The sequence below is a fragment of the Cadophora gregata genome, assembly GCF_030347475.1.
Source record: "Cadophora gregata isolate MNR1 chromosome Unknown scaffold_14, whole genome shotgun sequence".
Classification (NCBI taxonomy): Eukaryota; Fungi; Ascomycota; class Leotiomycetes; order Helotiales; family Ploettnerulaceae; genus Cadophora; species Cadophora gregata.
In genome coordinates this window covers 1,220,302-1,231,499 of record NW_026695937.1, presented here as the reverse complement: position 1 = coordinate 1,231,499, position 11,198 = coordinate 1,220,302, and the positions used below count along the sequence as shown (strand labels likewise).

Genomic DNA, 11,198 nt, shown 5'->3' with positions numbered 1-11,198 from the left:
AGAGTGCGGAGAGGCCTGGTGGAACTAAGTGAGCAATTAAACAATAGGGAGAAGAGGGACATTGTTATTGTGACGCATGGCGTGTTTATAAAGTTCTTGATAGAAGAACCGGAGATTGATTTGCCAAAGGCTGGTTGGAAGAACTACACTGTTGAAATGGATAAGGAGCAGGAAGTTAAGCTTGTCCTAGTAGGTGCGAAGATATAAGTTAATACTTCTTACCAGTTCTCGCGGATCAAGAGCTGGGTCGCAATTATGGTGACACTTAGCGTGGATAACTAACGATTGCCCTTCTTCCTCCCACGGCACAGCTTCGTTTCGTCTTCCTGCGGCTCTTTCCCACACCAGTTCTACCTTCGTTTCTTGGAATAAGTAAAGCAAAGGGTCAAGGACTTAGAAGAGGGTTTTTGCAGCTTACTTTAATGAGATCTCTTACTGACACGAGCTACCTATTGGTTTGGGCTTTAACACCGTTAATAGAATCGAGTTTTACCAACTGTTGTAGTTGGGTGTGCTGACTTCTCGGGGAGTATTGATAGAGTTGGTCGTATTTGAGGGCGGTGCAGCATCGTGTCGGGCTGGTTTGATTTCTCGGATAGAACTTTCTCTTTCTGCCCCTATTTTATTCGTACACGAGGAGTTCTGGAGAATTCAGAGGGTTCCTTTCGCGTTGAATTGTAAACATAGGAAGATGAGTGATTTATTGAGTAGTCAATCCGAGGGAACGTATAGGTACGTAAGTTCACAGTGCTTGTTGTGTCTGTCCTGGCTTTGGTCGATTCGCTGGTAAGAAGCCGGTCCTTTCCTGGCTCTATTTTTTTGTGTTTTCATATTTCAAGTCAACATATTGAACACTAACAGATATGCGGTGGTTCCATATGGGGTTTTTTTTTATATATATTTATTTCAATTGAAGACTGCTGAGTGCATCTCTTAGTTGGTTTCTTGTAACTTTGCACTTGCTGATAGCTTACCCTGTGTTCAGCCACCTTACCGATCAAGAGCCCCGGTAGCATTTCCATCCAGCCTTCGGAATCGCCTGACCCAAATGGCTGTAAGGCAGTGTAGCTGACAGACCTTTGGATTACTGCGTATGGTAGCGCTTCAACTTCAACTTCTCGGCACCCAAATATATTTCTCCGTCAACAAGATGTGATCATCGACCCTTCGCTCGAGCAGCCCACAGCGACGGTTGATCTTGAACAGGCGGACGCCGTCCACTCTCCCCCAAATGACAGGGAGATGTTTGCTCTCTATACTACCCTCGAGGACAGTAGTTCCGAGGATTCGGGGTGCTATTCCCTAACTAGTGGAACTAATAGTTAAAGCTCAGGCTCTCTTCGCCTCCCAGGAAATGATGCTGAAGGTCTGGTGTTGTATTCACATGCCTAATTGCACATAATACTCTATTTAACGACCAGACGGCAAACTGGCTACTGTTTTCGGCAGGTTTGGTCGCTGCTTTCCGCAGCCGACTTGCTAAAATCTCGCGCTGCCCTAGCGCTCGCGTACCCTATGGCTAAGGCGGCACGGCGGTGGGGACCCCTAACCGACCTACTGCAGGAATATTAAAAAAAGCGAGTAGGTCAAGTTATTATTTAGAAAACTGCTTCTCTTATCCTCGTTTAACACTTTTTAAGGAGGGGAGTAGAAAACGACTGCCTTTTATCTTCTCGTGACTTAGGATGGCAGTTCTTATATTTATTCGTTTTCCTTCCCTCCTTCCTTCTTTTTTTTATCTTCTTTTCCTTCAAACCTTTTAACTATCGCTTTCCCTCGCTCCCCCGCTCCCCTCCCCCTCCGCTGCTATTATTTGGTTAGCAGGCTCTTCTTTCACATTTTTGGCTTTAATTCTTTGCTTTTAATTGTTATCGCCGTTGTCTCTTTTGTTTGATCCAGTCGTTATGCGTCGTCGCTAACAACTAATACTAAGCCCTCCCTCTTTCTTTGATAGCGATAGATTAGACATCGAGAGCTGCTTTGATATAAAGGATGAGTAAGAGGAGACTGACGTCGATACCGAGCCGACGGACGTTGATACTAATGTCGACGGAGACGACGAGGCAGACTTATTAGATCTGGAGTGACTCGCTTGTAAGGAGGATTATGTTGGTATCGTACTAATGGACGTTGATACCGATGTTGATAAAGATGATGAGGCAGATCTGGCGTGGATTACTAGAGAGGAGAACACCTACTTGCTAAAGTATTACCTTAACTAAGAGAACAACTCTAACGAATCGGAGGATGAAGATGAGGACTATAGCGATAGTAGTCTCCTCTTCCTCGATATGATCGAGGGACAGTTCTATTGGTGTGTACCTTATTCCCTATTTGTATGCCGTCTTTTTGTAACGGTCCGGTATTTACTCGCTGTAAATACAGAAGGCTGCAGTTGATCTCTGATGATCGAGAGGTAGGTGTATCACGTAGACAGAAGACAGTTACTAAGTATCAGAATACTATTTAAAGTTAAGTATAAAGCTTTTATCTAATAGCAGACGTGCTAGTCTTATATAAAACCTTCGTTTGCCTTAGATCCTTTAAGATACTAGATCCTTAGATCTTTAGATCTGTTTTCTTATAAAGGGATTTAGGGATCTAAGGATCTATCACGTGACCTATCGTCTACTATGATCTAAGTAACTATTACTACTAAAGCGTGAGTATATAGTAGTACTACTCGCTTGTCCTGTATTATTCCCTGGCTAGTACTACCTTATTAATAATATCACTCCCTTATTAGTACTAATGCCCTTATAGTACTACTAATAGTTTTATTATCATATAAGTGCTAACTGAACTGTAGCGTTAAGGGGTCTGTAATACTATCCCTCTCTTAGCTTAACATGGTCCTTACACTTAAGTATGACCTTAAGAAACGTTAATAGTTACTAACGACTATCTTCTTTATCTATTATATCTAGTGTTGTAAAGAAATCAAGTGTCGCCTAGACAAAGAAAAAACAAAGTATCTAGCTTGCGCTTTGTATTAAGCGTGTTACGTAACTCGTAAAGCCTTGTTCTTTTTACTGCAGCCTTTCCTGTACTTGCTTTTTAGATTTGTCTATTTTAAAACGATGCTTTAAGTGTGTTTACTTAAAGCGTTACGATTATAATACCTCAGGGTATGTTAAGAGGTTCACTTTTAAACGACTTATGTGTCAGTCTAAGGTAGGAAAAACCGTGACCCCTACTCGCCTTTTAACGCCTCTCTTTAAGCTTATCAAGGATAATCTTACTTCTTGGTTCCTCGCCTTTAAACCTAACGCTTACCTAGCGTCTTTCTTTAAGAGCCTGGCCCCTAACCTTAGGTCCCCTTTCTTTTAGGTAAACCTGGATTTCTTTAATAGAATCCTTGCAAAAGCCTAAAGTAGCGGAGGTTAGATTTAAGTTCCTAAGTGTTTTTTAATTGTGAGTACTCTTTTTATTTGATCAGATATTTTAGTTTGCTATAGAAATACTGATAGTCAAGAACAGCCTTTACCTTGTATTTAGCGTTCAGATTAATCAGTTGTATTTCAGTAACAAGAGTTAGTAATGCTTCTGGTAATACTAGTTTAAGGAGAGATATATAGAATACTAAGTAGATATTCATTGTCTTTAGTAGAGCTAGTTAATAATTAACTAGTCTCTTAACTTTAGCAATCCTAAATAGTCCTAGCTTCTTGTGATCTAATTTATAACTTAGTCGCTTAATTGTGATATTCCTTTTAAGTAAGTAGACTTTATCCCTCTCCTTAAGCGTTAATCTTATGTTACGCTTTTTATTATAGTAGATCACAGATCTCTACATAATAAAGAAAATATCAGCTGATAATTCTTTATAGAGCTACTTAAGCCCATCTGCTTATAGTATAGCCTCTTATGCAGTTCCCTGACTGTTACGAACGCACTCAGAAGGAGTATCACGTGTGTCTTGGCCCTGAGGCTCGGCAGCATTGCTGCACAGAGAAGCCAAGAACTAGGAACAAAATCACGGGACCATGTGTCACGTGATGGCATGGAGCTTTTGGAACCATAGGATCCAAGGTTCCTGGAGCCTGGGATCATAGGACCCATAGGGATCCAAGGCGAACGAAGGTTCTATATAAGACTGGCACGTCTGCCATTAGATAGGAGCTTCGTGCTCAACTTCAAATAGTATTCTGATACTTAGTAACTGTCTTCCCGTCTACGTGATACACCTACCTCTCGATCATCAGAGATCAACTGCAGCCTTCTGTATTTACAGCGAGTAAATACCGGACCGTTACACTGACTAGTTATTAGTAGATTATATACTATGAGATTATACCTATAATTCGCGTAAAACGGCGATACTTTAATAGTCTCTTAATCTATACTGTTATATATAAACTAGGCAAGTAAGAGTAGTTACACTTAGTTGTCTTGTTTATAGTTTACATAACACTAAAGATAAGTCTCTATTATCTAGTTGATTCGTTCTATCTATATATTAGTCTAAAGATAAAATGTAGTTGATATTTTCTGTTTTATTCTTAAGAGCGTGATAAGAGTTTTCTAGAACTTTAAGGTAAAAAGCTTATCTTTATCTAAGATGATCTTATTTAATATTTTGTAGCTTGTAAAGATTATTTTAAGGAATACCTGCGTTATTATAGGCGCGTTTTGTGTCTTAAGTACTAGTATTATATACGCGTACTTTATGAACTTATCTGTTATTACACAGATTGAGTTGTATATGATTCTTATGATTGGGTCTTTTAAGAGTAGTAGTTTAACTATAAAATCTAAAGCGATTGATTTTCATAAGCGAGGTAGTGTTGTTAGTGACTTTATAAGTCTATATAAAGTATAGTATGTAGCTTTGTTTTAGATATATATGTCGCACGATATTACTATATCTTTGACTACCTTTTTTATACCTAGAAAGTAGTATTTCTTAAATAGCCTAGACAGTGTCTTAACTACCCTTTAGTGTTTATAAGCGGGCAGCTTATACTAGTACGTGACAAATTTAATCCTATCCTTAGTAAGTATATAGATTTGTCCTTAAAACAAGAGAGTTCCTTTTAAAGAAAAGGAGAACCCTTCGCTTAGTTAGCGTTACTATTCAGTTACAACTAAGTTATTAACGTAGTCTTTTTAGATTTTCTCTACAACTAGCTGTCTTATCACGGCTAGCTGTTAACTATTAATAACTAATAAATCGCCATCTTTTCACAGTATAATATAAGATTCGTGGGTTTTGTTTATAAGATACTTTAGTTTCTAGCTTAAAGCGTCAGCTCGAGCATTTTCTATTCTTTTAACATAAGAAATTTAAAGCTTAATAGTAAAGAGTGTTTTGTATTAATAAACCTGCTATTAGTTTAGTTCCTTAATAGTCGTAAAGTAAATGAGATTCTTGTGGTTTATTAAGATTTATACCTTATAAGCGGCATCTTTAAAGTAGACCTTTTATTCGCGTACTATATCTACAATTACTAACAACTCTTTGTCATATATGTTATAGTTAAGTTTTACTAGTGATAGTTTCTACAAATAGTAAGTAACTAGTTGCTATCTTCTATCTTTACCTAGCTAGCTAAACACAGCTCTAATAGTGTAGTCTAAAAAGTCTATCTTTATGTGTATTTCTTTATCAAGGGTAAAGAAAGTAAGTACTAGTTCCGTAATAAAAGCTACTTTAAATGCCTTAAACACTTTTTATACACTGTCAGACTAGTGGAATTTCTTGTCTTTATAAGTTAACTCTATAAGTAGCCCGGCGATTTTTAAGTAGTCTTTAATAAACCGCCTATAAAAGTTAATAAACTTAAGAAATAATTATACTTTCTTAACATTTATAAGCCCTATCCACTTAATAATTACTTTAATCTTTTTAAGATCTATAGCCAATCTTACAGTAGTGACTACATAGCTTAAAAAGATAACCTCGTCCACGTAGAAGTTACACTTTTTTAGTTTAAGTAATAAGTAGGCGTCTTTTAGCTTTTAAAGGATAGCTATAACGTCTTTTACATATTACTTTTTTAATTTAAAGTAGACTAGTATATCGTTTAAATAATATATACACGTTACGTCTAAGTAAGGCCGCAAAACATTGTTAATTAAACGCTAAAATATGACTAGTGCGTTAGTCAAGCTAAAGAGTATGACCGTGTACTTGTAGTAACTAAAACAAGTGTGAAATACTGTTTTTTCTTCTTTACCCTTAGCTATCCTAATAAAGTTGTACGCTTCTTATAAGTTAAACTAAGTGAAAATCTTAGCTTTAACGAGTCTGTCTTACAGCTTTTTAGCTAATAGTAGTGTATAACGATCCTTTTTTGTGGCATCGTTTAATTAATAGTAGTTAATGTATATTTATTGTCCTTTGTCTTTCTTTTTTATAAATAAGACGTTACTCCTTTATAGAGACTTAGACTCTTAGATAAATCCCTTCGTTAAGTTTTCATTAATATATTGCTTAATCGTCATCAAGTCTGTCGTTGAATATTCTCTAAGTAGTTAGAATATCGGTTTAATACCTGGTTTTAACTTGATCTAATAATTATAGTCTTAGTGTTTTAGCAAGGCTTTGATGCCTTGTTTCTCTTTAAACAGTGTCGTAAACTTCTTGTATATTAATAGTATATCTTTTATCAGTAAACTTTTGTCTTAGTGTTTAAGCTCTTCTTTAAAAGTGGCGCTAACCTCTTAAATGCTTACTACTTCTGTTTTTAGTAGATAATAATAGTCTTGACATTAACTAAACTCAAGCTTCCTTATCTGTCAATTAACAACAAGGTTATGCTTTTTTATCTATAACAACCTTAAGATAATATCGTGCCTTTTAATCTTAACGACGTTAAATTAGATTATTTTAAAGTGTCCGGCAATGCTTATGTAAACTAGAGTAGTCTAGACTTTAATTAGTCTATTAAAGGCAACCTTGCTATTTGCCAGTATTAAATAGTATCTCTTATCTTTTACTTTAGTTGATAGGTAGTATTTAAGTATAACAGTAAGAGACATAAAGTTTCCTTATGTCTTAAAGTTTACTATTGCTTAAAGCTTGACTCTCTTGATTTTGACTTTTAATGTGAGATACTTATCTTTAATAACAGCAAGTTGCTGTACACAGAAGTACTCTTAGTATACGTTATAGTCAAGGACACTTTCTTATACCCTTTGATTGCTATAGCTTAAGCTTACTTTGTATATAAGCCTTATCTTAAGTTTAGTGTACGTTACTAGGTTATATATCTTGTAATAGTATCGACTATTATCATTAACGTAGACTTATATCTTATTATATTGGTTTTCTGCTATAATTTCTCATTTCTTGCCTACCTTTAGTAACGTATTAGTGTTAAGAATGGCAGTATTCTAGAGTAGCAAGTGTTATATAAAGGTTGTTAGTCCTTTTTAACTGCCGGCCATCTTTTATCTGATACGCTTATAGTCTTAGTAGACTACTTTATACTTTACCCCTTACAGTAGACCTTTTAAGCTAACAAGGCCTGGTTTTTAATAAGTAACCTTAGTAGTTACATTAGTCTAGTAGCGAGTATTACAGCTAACTTAATATAAGCTTTCTTCCCTTTAGGTAACTTCTCAAGTTTTACTCACTCTTAGTCTTAAGAGTTTAAGTTAAGGTAGCTTTAGTTTTAAAGTCTATTCTGGCTTTTAGGCTTTTTCTTCACTGTTACTTAACATTAGCTTTATGTCGTCATCTAGCTTAAAGTTATCGTTATCTTAATACATATAGTCCTTAAGAGGCGTACTAACGACGTCCTTCTTAAGCAGACTTATAACGCTTATAAAATCTCGCTTACTATCACTAAAGTCACTTAACTAAGTGTAGATGTGATTTTTCTCGAGCTTATCTATAATTATATATTAATATATTACGGCAAGTTGTTAGGTTAGTTTGTTATAAGAGTCACGTCTTATTACATTAACATGTTTCTTATCTGTTTACAACTTCTTTTATCGATAAGAGCTAGCTATATAACTGGGGAGGTTATATTTAAAGTATAGCTTCTTTTTGTGTCGTTTATTTATGACTTTCTTAAATAGCCTACTGTTATACGGCTTTCCTTAATAACTTAGCTTTTAAAACGTCACATCGAGTTTCATTTCTTAAAGATAGAATAGTTTCTTGTTATTACCTTCTCTTCTTTAGTGTATATGCGTTTTAAAGTAGTATTAGCCTTTTTTCTTAAGTGCCTTCTTGTAATTTTAGTTGTTAATCTTAACAGTTATCTTAATAAGTTCTTACAAGTTAGTAAGCGCGTCTGATCTTACTATCTTATCTTTTACTTTATCTTTTAACCTTTTGTAGTACTGTACTTAAAAGGCGTCGTCATTTTAGCTAGTCTAATTTGTGAATTACTAAAAAGCAGTAGTATACGTAATCACTAACCTGACTTGCTTTAAGTTCTAAATATTCTGTTTAATAGTACAGTTCTAATCAATATCGCTAAAGACACAGTTGATCTTATGCTTAAAACCTTTAAAAGTCATAAAGATCTTTTAAGATTCCTTAGTTATTACTATAAAGACTCTCTTATCTTTAGTTTAGTTCTAAATATAGTCTAAAAGAAAGGTCTTAATCTAGTTAAAGGCAAACCCTTAAAGAAAAGACAAAGCCTAAAGGACTTTGTCAGTCTTTATAACAAACTAGTGACTGTTAAAGCCTGTATAAAGCTTAACTTACATAAGATATACTTTAAGCTTAGATTAGTCTCTATTATAGAGATCTAAGGCAGCAATCTTAAGTATGTTCTTTAAGTCAAAGACTTTAGCAAAAGCTAAGTAATCGTTTGACGATCTTTTAATAAAAGACATATTATCTTTGTAAGTCAGTACCTCTGACAAAAAGGTGCTTAAAGTATAACAGTCCGGTATTTACTTACTATAAATACAGAAGGCTATAGTTAATCTCTAATAATCAAGAAGTAAGTGTATTATATAAACAAAAGACAGTTATTAAGTATTAGAATACTATTTAAAGTTAAGCACAAAGCTTTTATCTAATAGTAGATATACTAGTCTTATATAAAACCTTCGTTTGCCTTAGATCCCTTAAGATACTGAATCCTTAGATCCTTAGATCTGTTTTCTTATAAGGGGATCTAGGGATCTAGGGATCTATCACGTGACCTATTATCTATTATAATTTAGGTAACTATTATTACTAAAGCGTGAGTGTATAATAGTACTACTCGCTTGTCTTATATCATTCCCTAGCTAGTACTACCCTATCGATAGTACCGCTCCTTTGTTAGTACTAATGCCCCTATAGTACTACTGATGGTTTTATCATCATATAAGTGCTAACTGAACTGTAGCGCCAAGAGGTCCGTAACACTTTTACTATCAAATCGCTAATCTGACTTTTTAGGTATTGCAAATATGTACGAAAGGATCTTGCCCGGATGATGCAGGCTATCTCTCGCCGTACCCTTAAGGTCTTCTTCGAATAAATATTGAATTAACGTTAAGGGAAGGGTGGGAGGAGGCTTGCCGGTATCAAGTCTGCTAGTACGCTCGGGATATATTGGAAGGTCTTCCGGCTCGTGTACGAACGAGCGAATAAAAAGAAGATCGAGGGGAAAATAAATCGTCACATACATCGGGTAAGTAGCGTTTTTTGTTTACCCGTTTAATCTAGTTCGAATTATTATAGGTGAGAGCTAATAAAACATTTATCGCAGGTCTTTAGGAAGCTAGCGAAGAAGTACCGCTTGTCGACGAAGAAGCGCGATAATATCGCGATATATATCGAGGATCTCGCAGGCGTTTTACAAACCAACTTGATTACGACGAAGCAGAGGTACACACATGGCCGGCAGCGGATCCAAACTAGCCTCTTTTGCTAGCTAGCTATATTCTTCGCAAACCGACTTTTATCGCTCCTAAAGCTCCACTATAGTAACATCGCGATGAACCTGCTCCGGGACCCTAGTAGCGGGCCCTATCGGATCTTAATCGAGTTCACGTGCGAGTTTACGAAGAAATATCTCGGTATAAAAGATGCGTAAGTTTGACTTTAGGCCTTTTCTCGTCCCCCCGATCCCCTTTTCTTTTTTATTCTAGCTGAGACATGCGACTTATATAAAAGCTAGGAATACGTTTGTACTTCCTGAGATTATCTTTGATCCGTCCCTAATCCTCAGTCCGCACGTCGCTCTCTTGGGCCTTATTTTTGCTGATAATGCGTTCTTGGCCCCGAGTCTCACATCAGCCGAGAAGATCAGCAAGCTAGATATCCCGCTTAGTTATAAGCAGCTGCCCTTGCGTTTAAAGCCGAAGATGGCTAATATCCCCGTCCTCCGCAAGTTTATTAAGACGCCGTATAGCTGGGAGATCTCCCCCGACCAGCCACTACCGTACACGACTCTCTTGAAGTGGATGAAGCGGCTCGGCGTGCTCACCGGGTTCCCGCAAATCACGCGTCCGTACTGCCTCCGATACGGTGCAGGCAACGCCTTTAACTAGAGCGGTGCGTATTATGCGGCCCCCTTCTCGCAACCCCGCCCTTATCCGTAGTGTGATATGCTAATCGTAGACTGATAGGTGACGTGAGCGACGCGCTTTAAAACATGATGATGCAACACGCCAAGGTTGACACCTTCATCAAGCACTACCTCCGGCGGACGGTCACCGCTGACACGCGAGCTATCATCTTCGGCTACGAACCTCAGCGCGACCTGATGCGGGCGGCCTATTGGATGACTTGCTGGATCGATCCTGACCGGCCGCAAGAACTCACGCCCGAGGAATCCCTGTCTGTTAATAAGGATCCCATCGTCCGCCGCCTCGTTGCGGAGCGGGAGAAGTGGAAGCGCCGCTTCCAGGGCACGGCGACTCAGTAGCCCGGGTATCGGATTATCGGCCGCGCGATCTTTAACACTAGGCAGCGGCTGAGAGCTGCGCTCCTCAAGTACGTTCAAGAGCGCTGGGATCTGGATCACCCGGTCGACGAGATCGAGCGGCAGCTCTCTGGGCTCAAGCTCAGCCAAAACGTAAAAACCACCTTGGACCAAAACGATGAGATGCCCCTGCTTTAGAAGCGCTTGGCTAAAACGGTGATGACGCTCCCGGGTACGACTATCAAAGAAAAGTTCCGCCGCCGTAATGCGGCTATCGATGTAGTCGCTGCCTACCGCTACTTCTAGGAGGGGGGAGCTGTTACCCTACCACGTAAAAGGTCGTTTACGCAACGGACGAGTCTAATGCCG

General features: G+C 37.8%; 2 protein-coding genes across 2 annotated transcripts; both read left to right on the top strand.

Annotated features, from left to right (window-relative positions):
• Positions 1-9,899: 9,899 nt before the first annotated feature.
• ONS95_004465 (uncharacterized protein) lies at positions 9,900-10,455 on the top strand (the record flags this gene model as incomplete). Its single annotated transcript, XM_058497827.1, has 2 exons — positions 9,900-9,994; positions 10,083-10,455. 2 exons carry the CDS (start codon positions 9,900-9,902, stop codon positions 10,453-10,455), a joined length of 468 nt encoding a protein of 155 aa, XP_058352555.1.
• Positions 10,456-10,559: 104 nt separating this feature from the next.
• ONS95_004464 (uncharacterized protein) lies at positions 10,560-10,832 on the top strand (the record flags this gene model as incomplete). The annotated part of the gene is made up of 1 exon (XM_058497826.1): positions 10,560-10,832. One exon carries the CDS (start codon positions 10,560-10,562, stop codon positions 10,830-10,832), a length of 273 nt encoding a protein of 90 aa, XP_058352554.1.
• Positions 10,833-11,198: the final 366 nt, after the last annotated feature.